Source organism: Penicillium coprophilum (assembly GCF_028826855.1).
Source record: "Penicillium coprophilum strain IBT 35676 chromosome Unknown utg000002l_segment0_segment0, whole genome shotgun sequence".
NCBI lineage: Eukaryota > Fungi > Ascomycota > Eurotiomycetes > Eurotiales > Aspergillaceae > Penicillium > Penicillium coprophilum.
In genome coordinates this window covers 1098924-1117063 of record NW_026622721.1, presented here as the reverse complement: position 1 = coordinate 1117063, position 18140 = coordinate 1098924, and the positions used below count along the sequence as shown (strand labels likewise).

At 44.2% G+C, this 18140-nt stretch overlaps 6 protein-coding genes across 6 annotated transcripts; 3 read left to right on the top strand and 3 right to left on the bottom strand.

Annotated features, from left to right (window-relative positions):
- Positions 1-4637: 4637 nt before the first annotated feature.
- On the top strand, positions 4638-4985 carry N7500_001828 (uncharacterized protein; the record flags this gene model as incomplete). The annotated part of the gene is made up of 2 exons (XM_056672974.1): positions 4638-4792; positions 4853-4985. The coding sequence occupies 2 exons, from the start codon at positions 4638-4640 to the stop codon at positions 4983-4985; spliced, it is 288 nt and encodes a 95-aa protein (XP_056536493.1).
- Positions 4986-6037: 1052 nt separating this feature from the next.
- Positions 6038-6253, top strand: N7500_001827 (uncharacterized protein; the record flags this gene model as incomplete). The annotated part of the gene is made up of 1 exon (XM_056672973.1): positions 6038-6253. The coding sequence occupies one exon, from the start codon at positions 6038-6040 to the stop codon at positions 6251-6253; it is 216 nt and encodes a 71-aa protein (XP_056536492.1).
- A 1316-nt stretch (positions 6254-7569) lies between these two features.
- Positions 7570-8969, top strand: N7500_001826 (uncharacterized protein; the record flags this gene model as incomplete). The annotated part of the gene is made up of 5 exons (XM_056672972.1): positions 7570-7834; positions 7871-8255; positions 8307-8413; positions 8466-8597; positions 8677-8969. 5 exons carry the CDS (start codon positions 7570-7572, stop codon positions 8967-8969), a joined length of 1182 nt encoding a protein of 393 aa, XP_056536491.1.
- Positions 8970-9922: 953 nt separating this feature from the next.
- N7500_001825 (uncharacterized protein) lies at positions 9923-11476 on the bottom strand (the record flags this gene model as incomplete). Its single annotated transcript, XM_056672971.1, has 2 exons — positions 9923-10677; positions 10738-11476. 2 exons carry the CDS (start codon positions 11474-11476, stop codon positions 9923-9925), a joined length of 1494 nt encoding a protein of 497 aa, XP_056536490.1.
- Positions 11477-12428: 952 nt separating this feature from the next.
- N7500_001824 (uncharacterized protein) lies at positions 12429-13103 on the bottom strand (the record flags this gene model as incomplete). Its single annotated transcript, XM_056672970.1, has 1 exon — positions 12429-13103. The coding sequence occupies one exon, from the start codon at positions 13101-13103 to the stop codon at positions 12429-12431; it is 675 nt and encodes a 224-aa protein (XP_056536489.1).
- A 3232-nt stretch (positions 13104-16335) lies between these two features.
- Positions 16336-17951, bottom strand: N7500_001823 (CoA-acylating methylmalonate-semialdehyde dehydrogenase; the record flags this gene model as incomplete). The annotated part of the gene is made up of 2 exons (XM_056672969.1): positions 16336-16743; positions 16809-17951. The coding sequence occupies 2 exons, from the start codon at positions 17949-17951 to the stop codon at positions 16336-16338; spliced, it is 1551 nt and encodes a 516-aa protein (XP_056536488.1).
- Positions 17952-18140: the final 189 nt, after the last annotated feature.

Below are 18140 nucleotides of genomic sequence, written 5' to 3'. Positions count from 1 at the left end.
TACTCTAGGTATTATATATATCCTCTATATACGTAAGCGGAATTGTTGTAAGGGTATCCTATTAGATTGTTTCTATTTATGATATCAAGTATCCTTCCTTCTAATATATCGACCTAACTCTATTCTTAGAGGTAGTCCTAAAGCTCTATTTTAGCTTCCCTATAGTTCTATCTATGGTCGTACTTAGGTATTCCTTCTTCTAAGTCTTTAAGTCCCTTAATTAGGATCGCTCGGTTTATCCTTAGCGGTATATTAGGCTCTACGCTATAATTAGCCCCTTAGGAGGTCTCTAGGTTCTCCTAGTTTCCTAGGGACGTGACTAGTGTTCCTAGGTAACCTACTTCTTACTCCTAAAAGTTGTTACCTATTTCCTAGGAGTCGCTATCTCCTAGGTTTATATACTAGGTCTATCCTTGACTTTCTATTATATCCCACTTAATTTCTAGGAATTCCGCTTATAGTCCTTTAGCCAACCTTTCAATATATAGGTTACCAGCCAATATCTCTTCTAGGCTTAGGTTATTCTATCTTACTAAGAGATCTTCTAATAACTCACTGATTAGGTATTCGTTTTCTTATATCGTATATAGTTCTTTATATGGTATCTATTTATATATTGTACGTAGTTCTTTACATAGAGCCTAGTACCTAGGCCTTAGTCTATTAGGCCTCTTATTCTTATATTCTTAAATATAGTGTCCTAGTTTCCTATATATAAAACAAAGGTTTTTCTACCGACGCTCTTTCTACTTATCTTAAGTGGTATCTAACTCTATCGGTTTCGGGCTATATAGATTATTATTATATAGTACTTTCTTATAGCGCCTATACTATCGAAATCGATTAAATCTATATAATTTACCCTTCTTCTACTACTCTATTTCTTATCGCTTATAATATCTCTTGTTAATATAGTTATTAATCTTAACTATAATAGCGATAAGTTAGTCTAAAGTGTTAGGTCTATCGATTTATACTAGTTTATCCTTAACTTCTAGCTTTAACCCTACTTCGAAGTATAGAATATACACTCGATTAGGTAAGTCTAAGTAGGATATAATCTACTAGAATTCAGAGATATAGACTAACACACTACCCTACTACTTAATCTTCTATAATCTTCTTTCGGCTATTTATTAGGCGTCGATATCTCCGAATATTCGTTCTAGGTATTATCTAAAGCTAGTATAGCTTTTAAAGATAGAAGTAGTGGTAAAAGACTATTCTTCCGGTATCTTTTTATAGTAGTTACGTATATATAGCTCGAGCTAGTTCTAGGCTTATCCGCGTAAGTAAGTAGATACAAAAATCACCTTACTAGCTTCACTAGGTAACTTATCTCGGTTTATATCTAAGTGTATATCTATTTACATAAGGAATCCTCGAAGCTTAGATCGGGTTCCTTCAAAGTATTCTACCTTAGGAAGTCGTGGTATACCTACAGTACTAGCTAGTGTAGATACGATTACCTATTACTTAAGTTATTCGAGGAAGTTATCGACTTACCCAAACTTACTACTATTGTTCGCGTCGTGATTATTGATGGCCTATATAGCCTTCTCTAGGTTATATCGTAGATCGGCTAGTTACTTTTCCTATTTCGCGATTATCTTATCTCTCTCGTCGTCGGAGTCTAGTTCCTCTTTCTTAGGTTACTAGACCGGAGCCTATACTACTCTCTTTTCGATTTAAGATATATTGTCGTTTGTTTAGACTCGAGACTAAGATCGAGATAGTCTTTAATATATTACGCACTAGCTAACTAGTCATAGTTAGGTTAGGCGGTTTAGGGTATAGTTACCTTAATATACCTCGGGTTTCCTATATTAACGATATATCTATCGTCACTAAGCTATTACCTTATCCGTAGGCCTTACTATAGCCTAAGTCCCTAGAAGTTATATCGAGGAATCGATACTAGGTAGAGCGCCGAGTAGATCTATACCGGGGTATTAGTCTAACTCGTAGTGTTTATTAAGTTATATCTTAGTCAAGAGTTGTAAGTCTGTATAGGTATATATAAGTAACAATATAGGATTAAAGACAAAGAACTAGACTAAGTACATGAATAAACGTCCTTATATATCCTCCTATCTTCCTAGGGGTAGTTAGGTAGATAGTAGCTTAGTAGATTTGTCTTAGCGGAATCTATCGTTCTACCGTCGACCGGTCTACTACCTATATGATCACGTGACACGATTTCTGGTTGGCCGGGGTGTCCTTTGTATATGATCTAGGTTGATTGGCTCTTGATGGCCTATAATGCTGGTGGGGTAGTTTGGGTCATTGGGTGCCTGATAGGTCCGTAACACTTAAGTAATATAGTCTATATTAAGTAAGATCCCTTAAGCGATATACTATCGATACCCCTAAGCCGCTTTACCTAATTGTCTCCAATTCCTATAAACTCGTTATCTAGACTTCTTATAACTAATACTCTATTATATACCACCCCTCATTTTATCTATAGCGAAGACCTTAAAGGTTATCTAGTAGATATTATTATTAAGGGTATATTTATCACAGACTATTAGTGTGTAATAAGACTAGTGTAAAAATAGGCGGTGGAGTGTATAGTGGTAGAGATTAATATTAGTATTATATATTAGGTTAAGCCTACAATATACAGTAAACCTCTCGAGTTAAGTACTAGTATCTTAAGGCTTTTCGAGTTACTCGCATAGTTAGGGGCCGTAATACGTATCCCGGATATAATTTAGGACCCCAAAGATCACCCTAGCTAGGTTACTATCGGTTATTCAACTATTCGATATATATATAATTAGAAAATCTACGCCTAAGCTACTAGATAGACTCCTAAAATAAAAGCCTTTGTAATTATTTCGTCTACCTAATTATCTATTGTATAGGATTACCCATATATACCTAGGTACCTAGGTACCTTCCAGGAGAATAGGGTGTCACTGACCTATAGTTTAGCCTTACTACGAAATAGTGACTGCTACGTATCAAGAGGTTACTACGTATCAATGATTAATACTGTATCATGTTCGATACGTATCTAATTATTGCTACGTATTAAAGCCCTATTACAGTATCGCCAGGGCTACTATAATACGACCGTGGTATTACAGATACTAAACGCGCTACGCACTTTCTACGGTATTGCTACGGTAAGCTGTTATATTACCGTAGCGATATAGTATCGCTACGGTATCCGGGACACCCTATGCTCCTAGATGGTAGCCAGGATCACTATAGCACTAATTTTGACATCAGCGACCGTTCCGGTATGATATTCTGTAAAATTGCCTTTCCCGCTACACCATATATGGTCAACACTGAAAATTCTTCATCAGACATCCTATATATTGATGCTTATAGGTAATTTTGTTGATTATACTCACAATTTTCTCTATTATGTGTCCCTTTGCATAGGGCAAATAAGATTTCTAGTCCTCTTCTTCTGGATCTATTGGTACATCTTCAAGGCTTTCCAGCGTTCAACTAAAGCCATATCAGTCGTCGGCATAGAAGCGAATTGCACCCAAGATGACATACTACGGAATTATGACGTCGCCTATGCTATTCTAGCTTTTCGGTATTTGTTTAGCAAAGTCTTTCTATGTATCTGTTTCCATACACCTAGGTATCAACTTCGCTTTGATGACATCTGATAAGCCAGCTTGCAATGAGTCCATGAGATTCTTGAATGCAGTACTCGGGAGTATTTTTGCATTTTTTCTTGTGAAACCAAGGAGAAATGTTACGATCACTTTCAAAGGCGGTATCGCTCTGCTAATATGACAATATCTCACGCAAGAACCGCCAGCTGTGATGATATTCGCGCACTGGATGACCTAGACAATACTCTATATATTGCAATCCACAACACACCCTTGACATTGCCGGGGCATTCTATTTCTGACATAAATCAAGATATCAGGTTACGAAGTAGGGAACAGAAATGAAAAGAGACCATGAGGCTTTCTGTATGTGATGTGCTTGATCATCATATTAGCTAGGTACAAGTTAATTAGATTCAAGTTTTGGGAACATGTTCTGATTTCTCAGACATATTTTGATATCACGCCCAAATGTACCACTTCGTACGTCTAAGGTCCTGTGAGAATCTCAATCCTGCACTTCTGTAAACCTGGTTTTTCCTTCTTCAAGTCTGCTTCTCGAAGAGCATTTCCGTGGTGTCGTATGTGTATATCAGCTATCCGTGCCAAAAGGTTGCTCCCTTCGTTCGGGTAAGCTGCCATGTCTGATCCAGAGCCTGGAACACACTGTGAAGGAGAGGTCCTTTATGCATGTCTGATACGGTTGATCTATATCAGGCATAAGGCATATAGGTGCCTATAATATCCTACAGATACCTTGACACAAAATAAAATCCCGGTTCGGAGTTATCAACATTGAAGTTTTCGACTGTGCATTTAGCTTGGTCTCGGGTCGTGTCGGTACCTAGTTCCGAAACTGTCCGATACAGAGTTACCCCTACCGTACTTTACATCATTAGTCAAGTTGGGTTCAAGTATAGCATTCAATTGGGGTGTTCAACGTTACTCACGGTTCAGCTTCATAGATTTGCACCCGTAGCTTGGCGGGAACGGTGGGTCGATGTGCATTAGCGCGATCGTTGGGTTCCACAGTGACAAAAACACAGGCTCATGTGTTTAAGACACTATACAACTCAGGATCTCAAACATCGCTCTCGCAAGCCCTTCCATTGCGCGTATCAATACCTTCTCGGGAGTCGACCCCAAATAGAAGCCATTGCCGCGAAAGATAAACTTATCCAATCTATCTCTGGGGAGGCCTCCGAGTGGACGACCCAAATATGAGACTGATCCATTTTTACTTCCTTTGCAACCACCCGAGCCAGCGCTGGCGGTTTTGAAACCCAGTATCAAATCGAACATGGATTGCATTTAGAACTGGCCCGTGCAGCGAATCGGTCTGGCTCCAGAATTTCGTCCTCTACGGCAGGTTTTAACCGCCATCGCGCCAACCCATAGAAACTGTTGACCGCCCATTGCACCGCCTTGCTCTCACCCCTGTATAATCACCCCTAGGACCCGGAAGCTGTACAGCTACCGGGCTTAGAACCTCATTTTAGGGGGAAATATTGATATCTAAAGCCTAAAGGAGCACCACTGCCCACACCGCTCTATCGAAGGTAAATTAATTTAATACGCAGTCTAAGAAATAAACTAATGGAGTATATAGACCGGCACACCGGAGATTCATTTAATCCGGCTATTCAGTAATTTTAGATTAGTAATCTTCAGCCCATACTATAATACAGAGATGGTAACACCATTGATTGGACCTATACATTTCACAATACCACTTAAATTAACAGAAATATATAGGATGACTTCTAATTCTTTAATCCTGATAAAATATGATTATCCGCTGTACCGTATAGTATATTCTAGGCCTAGAATTGACGTAATTCAAGGATTTGTGTAGGTATAGGGCCGTATATCTACGGGATCATAGATTTGTTACATATGTTCTGCCAGGCAAAAACCCGGTTGGCGCGATGGCGGTTAAAACCTGCCGTAGTCCTCATTTCCTCCTCAAATGCCAATCATGAGTATTGCATCCCATACGCCCGGATGAAAGGAAATATTGAGGATAATATCAATGTGTTGGAATTTGAGAGGAGCATTATCTTTCGCCCTGGCATGATTACTGGAGACCGCCAAGATATTCGACGGCTGCTGCTCGGTACATAGTAGAGATAATTGGAAAACTGAATCCTGCATGGAAGGATCGCTTAACTCAATACGCGAATGTCATTGCTCAAGCTGCGGTGATTGCGGGATTACGGGCCCTAAAGGATAGTGTTCACGCGGGGAATGAGAAAGCCTGGGCCTTGAATGGTAGTGAAATTATTCAAATGAGCCCTTTAATATCCTTCGGTGCTCACAGTCTGTCTTTGGCTGTTGTTCGTGAATCTTTCAGAATTTGTACATTCAATGACTCCCCACGTAGTAATCCTCGACCGCTTTTAAGGGTGAAAGGGGTCATTGGGCATGCAGAATTGGTTAGAGACCACACAATGGATGATCGATCCCTAGGACTCCGAGAGGGTCGTACGCCGCTTACGTCCGTTGCTGTGAGGGGACATGTCGCGGTAGCTAAGCTTTTGCTTTCAACCGATCGGGTGCAGGCTGATTTTGACATGACAACGAGGGATATTTTGTGTGCTTTTGCACCGTCGAAGTTGAGTTACAATGTCCTTAGCGTGTTAGATGATTATAAGAACCAGTGTTGAGGTGACTTCTTGTAGGATTCTAGGGGTTAGGATTCTAGGGGTTTGACGGGTGTTGTTTAACATTATACACCAAATAGTTATCTGAACATCGAGACTTTTACTCCGCGGGGCTCCCGAATCTGCTTACCGGGAAGAGTTGAAGATATCATAGTCATGAATCATGACTCATAAGGTTTTCAAGCCTGGAGTTACAGGCCAACAGTGTCACAAGCCTCAGGCATTTGTGCATGTCTTCAGCCTCAGGTGGTGTCAATAACGATAGGAAGAAACGGTCGTCGAAGTGGGTTGTTCCTAATTAGGAAGGTGCACTTTGTTTCGCAGGTGCATAGCGAGCCGCCGATCCAGCCGAGGGAGCGCAGGTGGAAAAAGGGTGGTGGGAGGCCGTAGCATCTCCCGATATTTGAAGAGTAACAGAATCACAAAGGGGGTTGTAAAGATGCGATAAGTTTGATCCTTCATGAGAAACTAAAGAAATAAAATAAATCGAATCACGGGGATACTGAGATACCCGAGAGAACGATTCTCAGATGTTACGGGACTGAGGCAGTGCGAAAGTCTATAGGTAAGATGTGGATTCAATATCGGTCGTACCCATCAATTTACATCGATATTCGAATCAGTATTAGGCAGACAAAATATTGCGGTACATTGAATCGTCAAAATTCCATAATGCCATCTAGTGTAACCTGCGGCTACTAAGGTACTAGAGTTTCTATTTTGATCACCTTTGAGATCGTGTTAAACCATCTATCATTCTTACCCCATTGCTACACGAGGAAGTTGAGTCCTATAAACACGAATGATGACTCTCATTCATTCGTGCCATCATACTATTCTTGGCTGCGATTGACTACCCAAGTTAGTCTAGTTCACAGGAAGTATCCTATGTAGCTATCCCGTAGAGGATCATGCAGCCATCCTAGAGGGCATCACGCAGCCAGCCACCAGCCACAAGGCCACCACCCGAAGCCAAAAGGGCACCAGCCAGCCAGCCTAGAGGATATCACACAGTCAGCCAAGAGAGTATCACGCACTCAACCAAGAAGAAATCATGCGGCTAACCTAGAAGGGGATTGATTGATTTCGTCAACACTCCCTACCAAGCAAAATGATATGAGGGATTTCCATGCAACGTCTTTTTAAAGCTGTAAGCCCATACCACCCTTAATCATTATCCCTAAATGGGCTATAAGTATAGATCTATTTCGTAAACTGTTGGGAGCAGCATACCATTCCTTCTTTACTCATGCTATTCATTCAGTAAGTTGATCGAATACCAACTCAAGAGAAAGGCTAATTCAAAAGCTTCTGATAAAATGCTCTCACATCGGAATGGCTCTGCCGCACTGCGTCTAGCAGTCATCGGTCACAACTCTATTCGTCATGTCCACCCAGCACTTCTTTTGCGCCAGCAGGCGAAAGGCCTCGCGACTACTGCAAGCGACTCGGGTAGCACAATGCCACCGAATTATGTGGCTCATGTCGGGCAACTCAAGACGTTCACTTTGCCCGAGACGGCCGTCGGATCTCCTGGTGACATTCAAATGGGGAAGGATATGATCAATGCGTGGCGTGAAGATGGTATACTTTAGGTTTCGATGAATCCTAAGCAGCAAGCTCTCTTCAACAAGGCTTTTGCTGCTAGTAAACAGTTCTTTGCTAAACCTCCCAAACAAAAGGCTGTTTGTGTGGATACTCAGAGCTACGCTGGCTATATTGCCTCTGGGGAGGAGATCACAGATGGTATTGCTGATTATTCAGAGATATTCACAGTCACCAAGGACCTTCCTTTGGACGAGCCTCGGGTAGAAGCTAAGTGGCCTTGCCATGGTCCTTGCCCCTGGCCGGATATTGATATGAAGGCCCCTATACAACAGTATATGGACTCCTTAGGCGATAGCGGGGAGACACTGCTGAAGATGATTGAATACGGACTTAGTCTAGACCCTGGTACTTTGACTTCCTTGACCAAGGATGGATGGCACCATCTCCGTACCTTGAGGTAAGTAATATTCAAGAATTACTCTTGATTTATTTTGACTTTGACGTTTAGGTTCCCCCAAAATAACAACACTAACGGCAGAGGAAAAGATGGCCGCGGCATTGGGTCTCATACAGACTACGGTCTCTTGGTCATTGCAGCCCAGGATGATGTTGGAGGTGAGATTCCTCTTGTATGAATAGGTATACATATACTTATCTTTCATTCAAGGCCTATTTATCCGGCCCCCCGCGGCCGATGAGAAGCTGGAAAATTGGAAGAAGAGCGCTGCTGGCTTCCGCGAAGACGATGACCGTTGGGTCTATGTGCCCCCTGTGCCTGGAGTCTTCACAGTATTCCCAGGTATGTGTATCTTCCACCTTCCGGAAGTACTTCAGGGTTCTTGTTCGACATATTCAAACATTTCATGTCAATTCATTAGGGGATATCATGCAGTTCATGACGAACTCGTACCTACCTTCCACACCCCACAAGGTCGGTCTTAATACCCGCGAGCGATTTGCCTTCGCATACTTTCATGAACCTAGCTTCCAAGCTGTGGTCTCCCCAGTTGCGAAGCTTTATAACGGCAAGCCTCCCGACGAAACAATCCACTACGGGACCCACTTCACAAACATGTTCATGAGGAACTATCCTGATCGGGTCACAACAGAGAGGATTATCGGGGAGGATCGGTTGAAATTGTTGGATTTGCCTGAGCTAAGAACCCAGTAGGGTGGACCACGCTCTATTGAGGCTGATTCAACATCACAATGATTTTTGCTGCACCCCTCAGCGAGGGCGATTCAACTCTGTCCATTGAGCTTCTCGTGCAGATATTTTGGTAATTAGTACTTGCCTTGAGACTTTTTTGTACACAGACTGTCAAATGATGATGCTGATCTTTTTGCATCTCTTTTTAAACACCTAGTCCATGGGGACAGCTGGTAAAAGGAATCAATACTGGCTGCCAGTATCTGGGAACTCTTTAACTACTAGTCATTAGGAACCTATAGCAAGTAAAGTTTGGGCATTGACATCGTAGAGCGTACATTGAGTATGATATAGTGTAGCGTAGGAGGCACGGTAGCAGACAACCTGGTGTTTGTTCTCGTTGGTATCTGGCTGAAATTAATATGTATAACAGAAATCTGACTGTATGATACGGCACTTCCAAAAATCTGCAAAACTCTGTTGAATTCCGTTCGACGGGTAATATGGCTATGGTGGCCAATGTGGCTAATAATGTGGCTATTCAATAAATGTACTCTTATATCGGATCTTACTTCTACCCCCTAAGGATATTCTGGACAAAATACCCAACATCCGGTCGAGTATCAGGACTTTACATTGAACGTGCCCTCTAGCTTGAAGACTTGAGACTCAGTTCACACATATAAACCGTGCCGCTACGCTAGACCGTCACGAGGCTGGGTACTTTTCATTTACACGAAAGATGCTTTTACGGCGTATCCACTGGCCGTACTAGAAATGAATTCGCATTGGTGGGAACTTGATATGTAGAATGACACATCTAGTGCAGCTATTTTTGCCACCCTCCACAACTCTACCAATTTGTCCAATAGGTCAACAAGCAATTTATCCAAAGTTCATGCCAAATGCCAAGCACACATAGGACAACGGTATGAGAAAAAAGGCTATTATGAGAAGCCTAACACGTGTCAGTACTAGTCCCCTCGAGGTAGCTTGATATCATACCTCTTCACTATTTGTGTCTGTTCCATGAAGTTTCTGCTTTCTTTGATTTGAAGACTTATCAAAGCTTGTTGCATTTTGCTGGTCTTCATATCAAGTAAATGCTGGGTTTCGGAGAGAAGATTGCTCATCTGCAGTCGTATGTGAGTATATTTCTTCATCATTTGACTTAGTGCGTGAACAGATTTAAAAGCGTTCGTGTGTGATCCTCCTTGTGCCGCACGCAAATCAGTTTCCAACCGATGACATTCTCCGTCCAGTGAAGAGATATAGCAAAGAATAGCACTTTTCATCCCCTCTTCATCAAGTAGTCCATCAGCTGTGTGACTCTCCTCGTCAGATTCCAGTGGATCTTCATTGCGAAGTGTGCCTCGGGGGGATAAACTTTGGAGACTCAGGTCTTCAAGCTGGTCTCTCAACGTCTGCAGGCGATCAAACCATGCATTCAGAGCATAACACCGTACAAGATGGACAGTATCCGCCACCTCATTTCCTGGCTGATTCTCAAGGAGAATATCATTGGCGAAAATTTCAACATCTTGAGACATTTTCTGACCAGACACCGTAGATTTCTCGGCAGATACATGGTCCTTCTGATCTCGACTCTGACAGAATTCTTTGAATGATTTGATACTCTCTCGCTTGGTGAGAGGGTCAAGAAAAACATAGGGATCGTTGTCTGCATTGTCTCCATCAAGATCCGGACAGGGTGGAAATAAAACCAAAACTACTTGAATAAGTAAATTCTCCGTTTTGTCCCATTTTTAAACATAAGAGTCATCCCTACCTTGTCGAGAGTTGGTGTTGAGACCGTCGCTTATCACATGAATGGTAATGTGCTGTAGAATATCCAGGCCGTTTTGTGAATATCGTTCCCCTTGGTCGCAAAACATGCTATCATCAACAAATCTCTGCCGAGCAATGCGACGATTCAACACTCGGCTCTGTAGTGCCAACACCCTGGCCTGCAGATGTCTTCCGGTAGGTTCTGTCCTATCATCCTCAGATTGATATCCTTGCACATATATTGTTCGTGGCACATCGACTGAATATGTGATAGGATGACCTTCGCCGCCGTAGACGGACTTGAGAATCGAGTCCCGGGTTGTGAGGTCTTTTGCATGCTCCACATTGGCAATGGATAGTCTTCCCAGGTGACGTTTGAGGATTTGTAGATTTTTCTCAAACTCAAAGGCGCCCACAGATGAAGGGATCTGTTCGATCTTCTTGTTGCAAAGCTTCCCAATACCAGTGCTTTTCTCAATGTCCTTGAACGACGACCCGATATGATGGCTGAAGACATTAGGGTCCAAAGAGAGCCCACTTCCCAACGCTTCCATGCTTAGGCAAGTGATATGTTGTGCGCATATAATGCGACAGCGACGGCCATAATTCGAGGCCTGGTGCACATTGGAGAGGTATGATTCAAGTTCTCTCATAGAGTTAGGGTCCGTTCCATCATAGTCACGACGATCTGTTATTTCATCCCTGTCCCCGATATCGATTACGAACACCGGAGAGGACATGAGAGAAATCTGGGAATGATAAGACAAGCTATGACGGCTGTGTTCTGAAAAGCGCCATATCCGGTCATATCGTGAATATGTCAACAGATGATCATAAGCAGGAGAGAGTGTTTGCAGGTATTGATCGTAAACTCCCTCAGGTGTGCCAGGAAGCCATGCTGAAAGTACCTCTCCCAATCTTTGTGCAGTAGGATTGCCGGGCTTCGGCCTGTTGGGGGGGGTGAAAATCTTCCATGGAAACGGGATATGTAAATTTTATGAGAGCGAACGTGTGGGCAGATGCTGAGAATGAAAGGACGCTCTATTTAAACAAGCAACCTTTACGCCCAGCACTTAAGGGTATCAACTAGGCATAACACATCATGGGAATGGTGTAGTGTGCAGACGCTAAAAGACGGTGTGTTTCATGAATGCACCCTATCCAATGGTCTGGGATCATTCACCAACTGAGGGGTCAGTACGGCGGCAATCGTGCAGGTGTGCTTTTGGCCTGGCATTTTCCACTTTCTTTCTGCAATATATGGATATCAAACAAATTTCGGTTTTGAACTTGTATCTGAATTATGTTTATATAGCGTCCAACCTTTTGATGCCCGGTTTTTAGGACTTTTGATTATCCCAAGGCATATATATATATATCATTATTTCTCGCATTTATATCTGAAGACATGCTCTCTAGACTAACAAAATCAACATGAATCTTCGTGACACACCTTCGAATGATCCCTCTTCCACACTAGGTATATACTTCCATGACTCTCCATCTTTTCCCAAGTAAGCCTTTCTCATGAGCTCATGTTCTGCTGAAAACATCGATATCTGCAGGGCCTAGATTTGTCTTTGCAGGTACACAAGAAGGCATTCGAGGGGTTGCGTTCTGTAGGTATCATCTTGTCGAACCATTCATCTGGATTTTGTGAGAACAGACTTCAGGGAGCTGAAGGAATGTGAACTACATACCCTGGTATATCCATTCCCTGTCATACAGATGGTGATATCCATTGATCAACACGAGGGTCAGTGAATCGATCCATTCACTGAACGAAGTTCCAGCCGTTTCGGCATCAAACTCAGCATTCTCGCTCGGCTTAGTCAATTCATCAGGTCCTTGTATCAAATATTTGTTTGGGTCAGAAGTAATTTTTCCCATGGAAAATCTCTGTAATGACAACTCGTCTCGAAAAAAGTCCCAAAGACGCTGCCAGTACATGGAAGTGATCGGATCATTTATTGGCAAATCCTCGTTGGCATCCAATGACACTGCAAAGAGAGTGAAGACTCTCAAGGTGGGCTTAGCAGTATTTAGAAATGACTTCAGGGTACCAGAGGTGAGATGAATCCAATGAAGATGAAGCTCTCTAAGCTGGGTAAATTGAACAGACTGAGAAAGCTGTTCAACCTGATGTAATGTCTGGTGAGAGGAGCGGTAGTGACCTTGCGAAAAGGCTAGTGTTTTCAGACGTGGAGCAACCTCGATAATCACATCAAACCAGGTCGGAACAGCGGAAAGGTCATCTGGCCTCAGCATCCCAAAGCCTACACGATCCCAAGCCTCTTTGTCCCAAACGCCTTTTTCAGCTAACATAGGGCTCTGGTAGTATATGCATATGCGAAGATCTTCTAGCATGGAAAGAAGTGGACTATATTGCGATTGCGGAAGGTTCAACTCTGATAAGATATCACCATAATTATCAGCACCACATGTATGCAGTTTTCGGATTTTTTGGCGAGGCCCAATTGCTTGAAGAATCCTTAGCATTGCCAAAGAGGTGATCGTCGCTATGAAGTCACCACGAAGGTTTGTTAAGCTTCTGGGAGAGAATCGACAGTCCAATTTAGCTCTGAGTTGACGCCAACCAAGAAATCTGATTTTTTGTTGTCGTGGATCAAGCAAAAATTGAGTCGTATAATGGGCAAGTCCAATTGTGTCAAGTTTCGTCAAAGAATCCAAACATTTGCGAAGTCTAATGCTGAATTTTTTCGACTTGAGAAGAGAGAAGCTGTCTTTGGTCATTGCGCTATATATGGCAAAGCGAGTTTTCAGCTCAGCTCCACGCAAGCTATTGCAGCTTTTTGATGACAAGGCGTATTCAAACAATGTCAATATCCTTCTGTTCCGCCAACGAGTTCCGTCGAAGACGGTGGGTATCATCCACAGTTCCCGGACATTTTTGCGGACGATTTCTAATTTTGTGATCTCTTCTAAATTACGGAGGCCGTCGCTTGTTGCAAGAAAGCGGATGCTCGTAAAATACCGATCCGAGAATGTATCAAGTGAGACTCGATATAAGTAACGACATGCTGATCTGAGAGCTTGCAAATCCGATAGCTGGAGATAGGTAGAGATCTCACGCGCCAATTCGACTGGAAGAGATGTAATTAACATTTACGGTTTGGACTTGGAAGGTTGCGTTGATCAACAGTCAAAATAAGAAGAGGTCCAGGTAGGCTGTCAGGTAGAAAGTGAATGGAATGGTCGGGGGTATCTGGGGCGACCCCACTTACCGCCAAGGCAGCTCTTTAACACATCAGAGGGCGCTAAACTGATCACTTTTCATCACATCTCGTTCACAGGATACAAAGCACCATGGTCGAGACCAAGGCACCAAATTCTCGATGCTTAGGTAAACCCCCAGAATTCACATGAGCCCTAAGTGGGACCTCAAACCCCGTTTTCCGAGCAAAAAAAAGGAAAGAAAAAAAGAAATCTCAGGTTTGGTTTTAGGAATAGCCGAACGCGGGGGTCGAACCCGCAGCCTTAAGATTAAGAGTCTTACGCTCTACCGATTGAGCTAGCCCGGCCGGGCTGTTGGAGAGAGGAGCAATAAGTTGGTACTTGTTGAAAATGGTCAAAATCACCTGTCAAACATTGTATATCCAAAGGTCTGCCCCTTCGGACCCTTCCCACATTCTCGCCTCCCGAAAACCCAGTATTCAAGATGTATCGTAGCAAACCTGGGGAAGCTCTTCAAGGCAGCGAATTCCGCCAGCAGATCAACAGCTAAATTGAAAGGTTGGTCGTCCTCGACAGAAACATAGAGGGTCTCCAACGACGAAGGACAACCTGAAGTTTTCGAACGGGTGAACCGAGCTCGTCGAGTTCCACAAGGTTGGCCAAGGAAGAAAAAGTAACTTTCAAAGCGGTGAAATCAACGAATGAACCCATCCACTCGCCAGCGCCGTCATGCAGGTCATTTTGACAAGGCTCGACCCAAATATACTCCAGCGTCGACTTGTGGAGTGAAAGCGATCCGTGGATTTTCCGCGGCTGAAAGTCATCACCGGAGATCATGAATCTACCATGGACAAGACGGAATGGTTTGAGTGCTTTGCAAGCCTGGATCCACTTCCTCAATTCCCCCAGAGCATTGCTCTCCTGGAAGTCGACGTCGGTTATATTCGAGCACCGTGGTGAGATGATTCCTTGCATCGGAGCTCTAGGGGCATCCGATTCAGGCACAGACGCATGATCACCGCCCCCCCTCACGCTCCGCAACCCTATAGCAGCCTACTTTGCGCATTGACGGGAAAGTGAAGAATGGGTCCATGTAATACGATGGGAACGAGTTTCTTGAATCATACCAATCTTCAAATGCCGACCCGAGATGAGGAAATGTCGGTTCTGAATCAGCTGCAGCTTTTTGCAACATAGCCACAACATAGTGGGAGTCGAACGGCCAGGTGAGGTCGAGTCTCTGCAATTCCTTCAATTGAGGAATGAGCAGAGCCAGCCAAGCATCTTCGTTATCCAGTTCGAGATTGCTCAACCATGTAGATCTCTCTTCGTCGGAATATCCCGCTCTACCGGACTAGCCTGCATACAAGACTGTCATCGAATCCAGCTCTCTGCACATTCCGCCTTGTGGAATTTTCTGTGTTCCAGCCCCCCACCGTCCGGTACTGAACATAGCTAGCCAGTCTCGGCGTTCGGGTCACAGCATATAGAAACATATTCACTGCTTGCGCCTACTCTTCCATCCGCGAAGACTCACGTTGGTGTAAAGGCTTCGTTGAGATACGGTGTACAGCAGACGTGATGAGCATACCAAGGTGTAAAGATCTTTAGTTTCGAAATAGCACGCAGTTAGATGAAGTATTTGCGAGGGTATATTGTTAAACATGATTGTAGGACACAGGTGATCATATCACAGCGACGCTGAGATTTTTTTTGTCGAGATACGTCTCACGGAATGGCTGTGTGCAGCTGCCAAGGAAATAAGTGTTTCTCTTTGTCTTGCAATCCAATCATCTCACGCTTCTTGTGAGAAATTTTGCTGCGGCGGTTGACCGGGGTGAAAATCGGGAATGAATAAACAGGGGAGCTGAGGAGAAACTCGAGCCTCTGCGCTCTTCTCGCCCGGACTGCAAATTTCGGGAGCACAAACTCTTGGTAAAATTCGCACATACAGTGAAGGCAATTTACGCCTGCTTAATGTGTGGTGTGTGAGTTAACACATCCGAGGGAAATCGGCGTTTTTGTTTCGAGTCAACTAATTGTCCTGAAGTAAATGACCTAAGGATTCCTGTTTACACACACTATGGCTATGAGACTGGCACTGGGAAACAAGGTACCCCGAAAGACATCCAAGAAGGCTTGTCGTATAACCAGACCCCAGGAGGCCACTAGGCAGGCGCCTGAGTAGGCTGGTTAGGAAATATCAATGAACTATACACCTAGACACATGCTACATATTTTCGTCAATGTTGGTATTTTCAATCTGCGAAGCTTCTGCCAGTAAACCCCTATTCATGCAATGATCTAAAAATGCCCGAGACATGTTTGCGCCTATCAAGGATCTTCTACCCTAATCCCGAGATATGTTTTCCAAGTCCGCCGTATGCAAGTTATCACGAGCTAATCAAGTCATTGAGGTTGGCTTCTCAAGATCAGTAGCATCTTCAGTTCTCCAAAGAGACGTGACAGTCTTCCACTGTGTGTAGAATCGGATACCATCCTTGCCATAGAAGTTAAGCATTCCCGTTCCAGCCACGCTGCGCTTGTTACCGGTGAAGGAGAACATGGGAAGGGGGACGGGGATGGGAACGTTAATTCCAACCTGTCCAGACTCGACACGCTTCTGGAAGTGTGTTGCGCTAGATCCGGACTGGGTGAAGATGACTGCACCGTTGCCCCATTCGTTACTGTTGATCAGGTCAATTGCGTCGTTGATTGTATCGGCTTCAACGCAAAGTAAGACAGGACCGAAGATCTCTTCCTGGTAGCACCGCATTTCGGGTTTCACTCCGGTGATGATAGTAGGGCCGACCTATTGATTTAGCGTGTTAGCAGGATGTTTCATGAAAGCGGATGTTAACGTAAGGACTTTCATACCCAGTTTCCGTTAGGGAAACCCTCAGGTTTTTGGTCCCGACCATCCAAGGCGATGGTAGCACCCTCCTTCTCTGCACTGGTGATGAGGTCCACACAGCGATCTCGGCTTTGGGGTGTAATCAACGGACCCAGATCAGAGCGGGCATTGAACCCACTCCCAGCCTGGTATCCCTTGGCGTTCTCAATCAATTCAGGCAGCCATTCGCGGGCCTTACCAACTGTAATCAATACGCTAAGCGCCATGCAGCGCTGACCGGCCGCTCCAAAAGCCGCACCAGCAATAGCGCTCAAAGCATGCTTCTTATTACTATCCGGCAGCAGAGCAGCGTGGTTCTTAGCACCCAGATTCGCCTGAACACGCTTACCGTTGGCGGTACCACGTTCGTAAATATACTCGCCAACCTTATTGGATCCAACGAAGGAGATGGCCTTGATCTCCGGTGCATCCAAGATAAAGTCCACAGCTGGTTTGGAACCATGGATGACGTTCACAACACCCGGTGGGAAGCCAGCTTTCTTGCAGAGCTCAGCGATGATCATAGTAGCACCGGGGGCGCGCTCGGTCGGTTTCAAAATCAGACAGTTACCAGTCACAATGGCAATGGGGAGACTCCAGAGTGGGATCATGGCGGGGAAGTTGAATGGGCAGATAGCGGCAACAACACCAAGTGGGAGACGGTAGGAACGGGTTTCCATATCCTTGGCTACCTCGAGGACCTCCCCAGGAAGCTGGGTGGTAATTCCGCAGGCGGTTTCGCACACTTGCAACCCACGGAGGACATCACCCTTTGCGTCGGCGAAAGTCTTGCCTTGTTCCGTGACGATGGAAGTTGCGAGGGAATCCATGTTCTCGCGGACCAAGTTGGTCAATTTGAAGATCATCTCCTGTCGCTTCATGATGCTGGTATCTCTCCAGGCCGGGAATGCGTTTTGGGCTGAAATGACCGCGGCCTTGCACTCATCAGGGGTTGTTTCAGGGACTCGAGAGACGACATTGTTTGTTGCGGGGTCGTGGACCTCGATCCATTTGGTTGTTGTGGAGCTAACCAGCTCATTGTCGACGAAGTTTTGAGTTTCATGGACTGTGTCAGGCTTGTTATGGTCGCCTTTATAGGTTAATGTAAGGAGGTGAGTTTGGGCCATGATTGCGAGCAGAGAGAGAGAGAGATCAATAGATGAAGTTCTTTAGGGACATGGGGGCTATTTATACAAAGTGCGGGGAAAAGCCCGCGATTGTCATGTTACATAAAAGAGCCCCGCACACGATAATTAAGAGGGCTCACTGTTATCTACATATGTAGTTGGTTTATCTAGGAAGAGGAAAGAGTTATC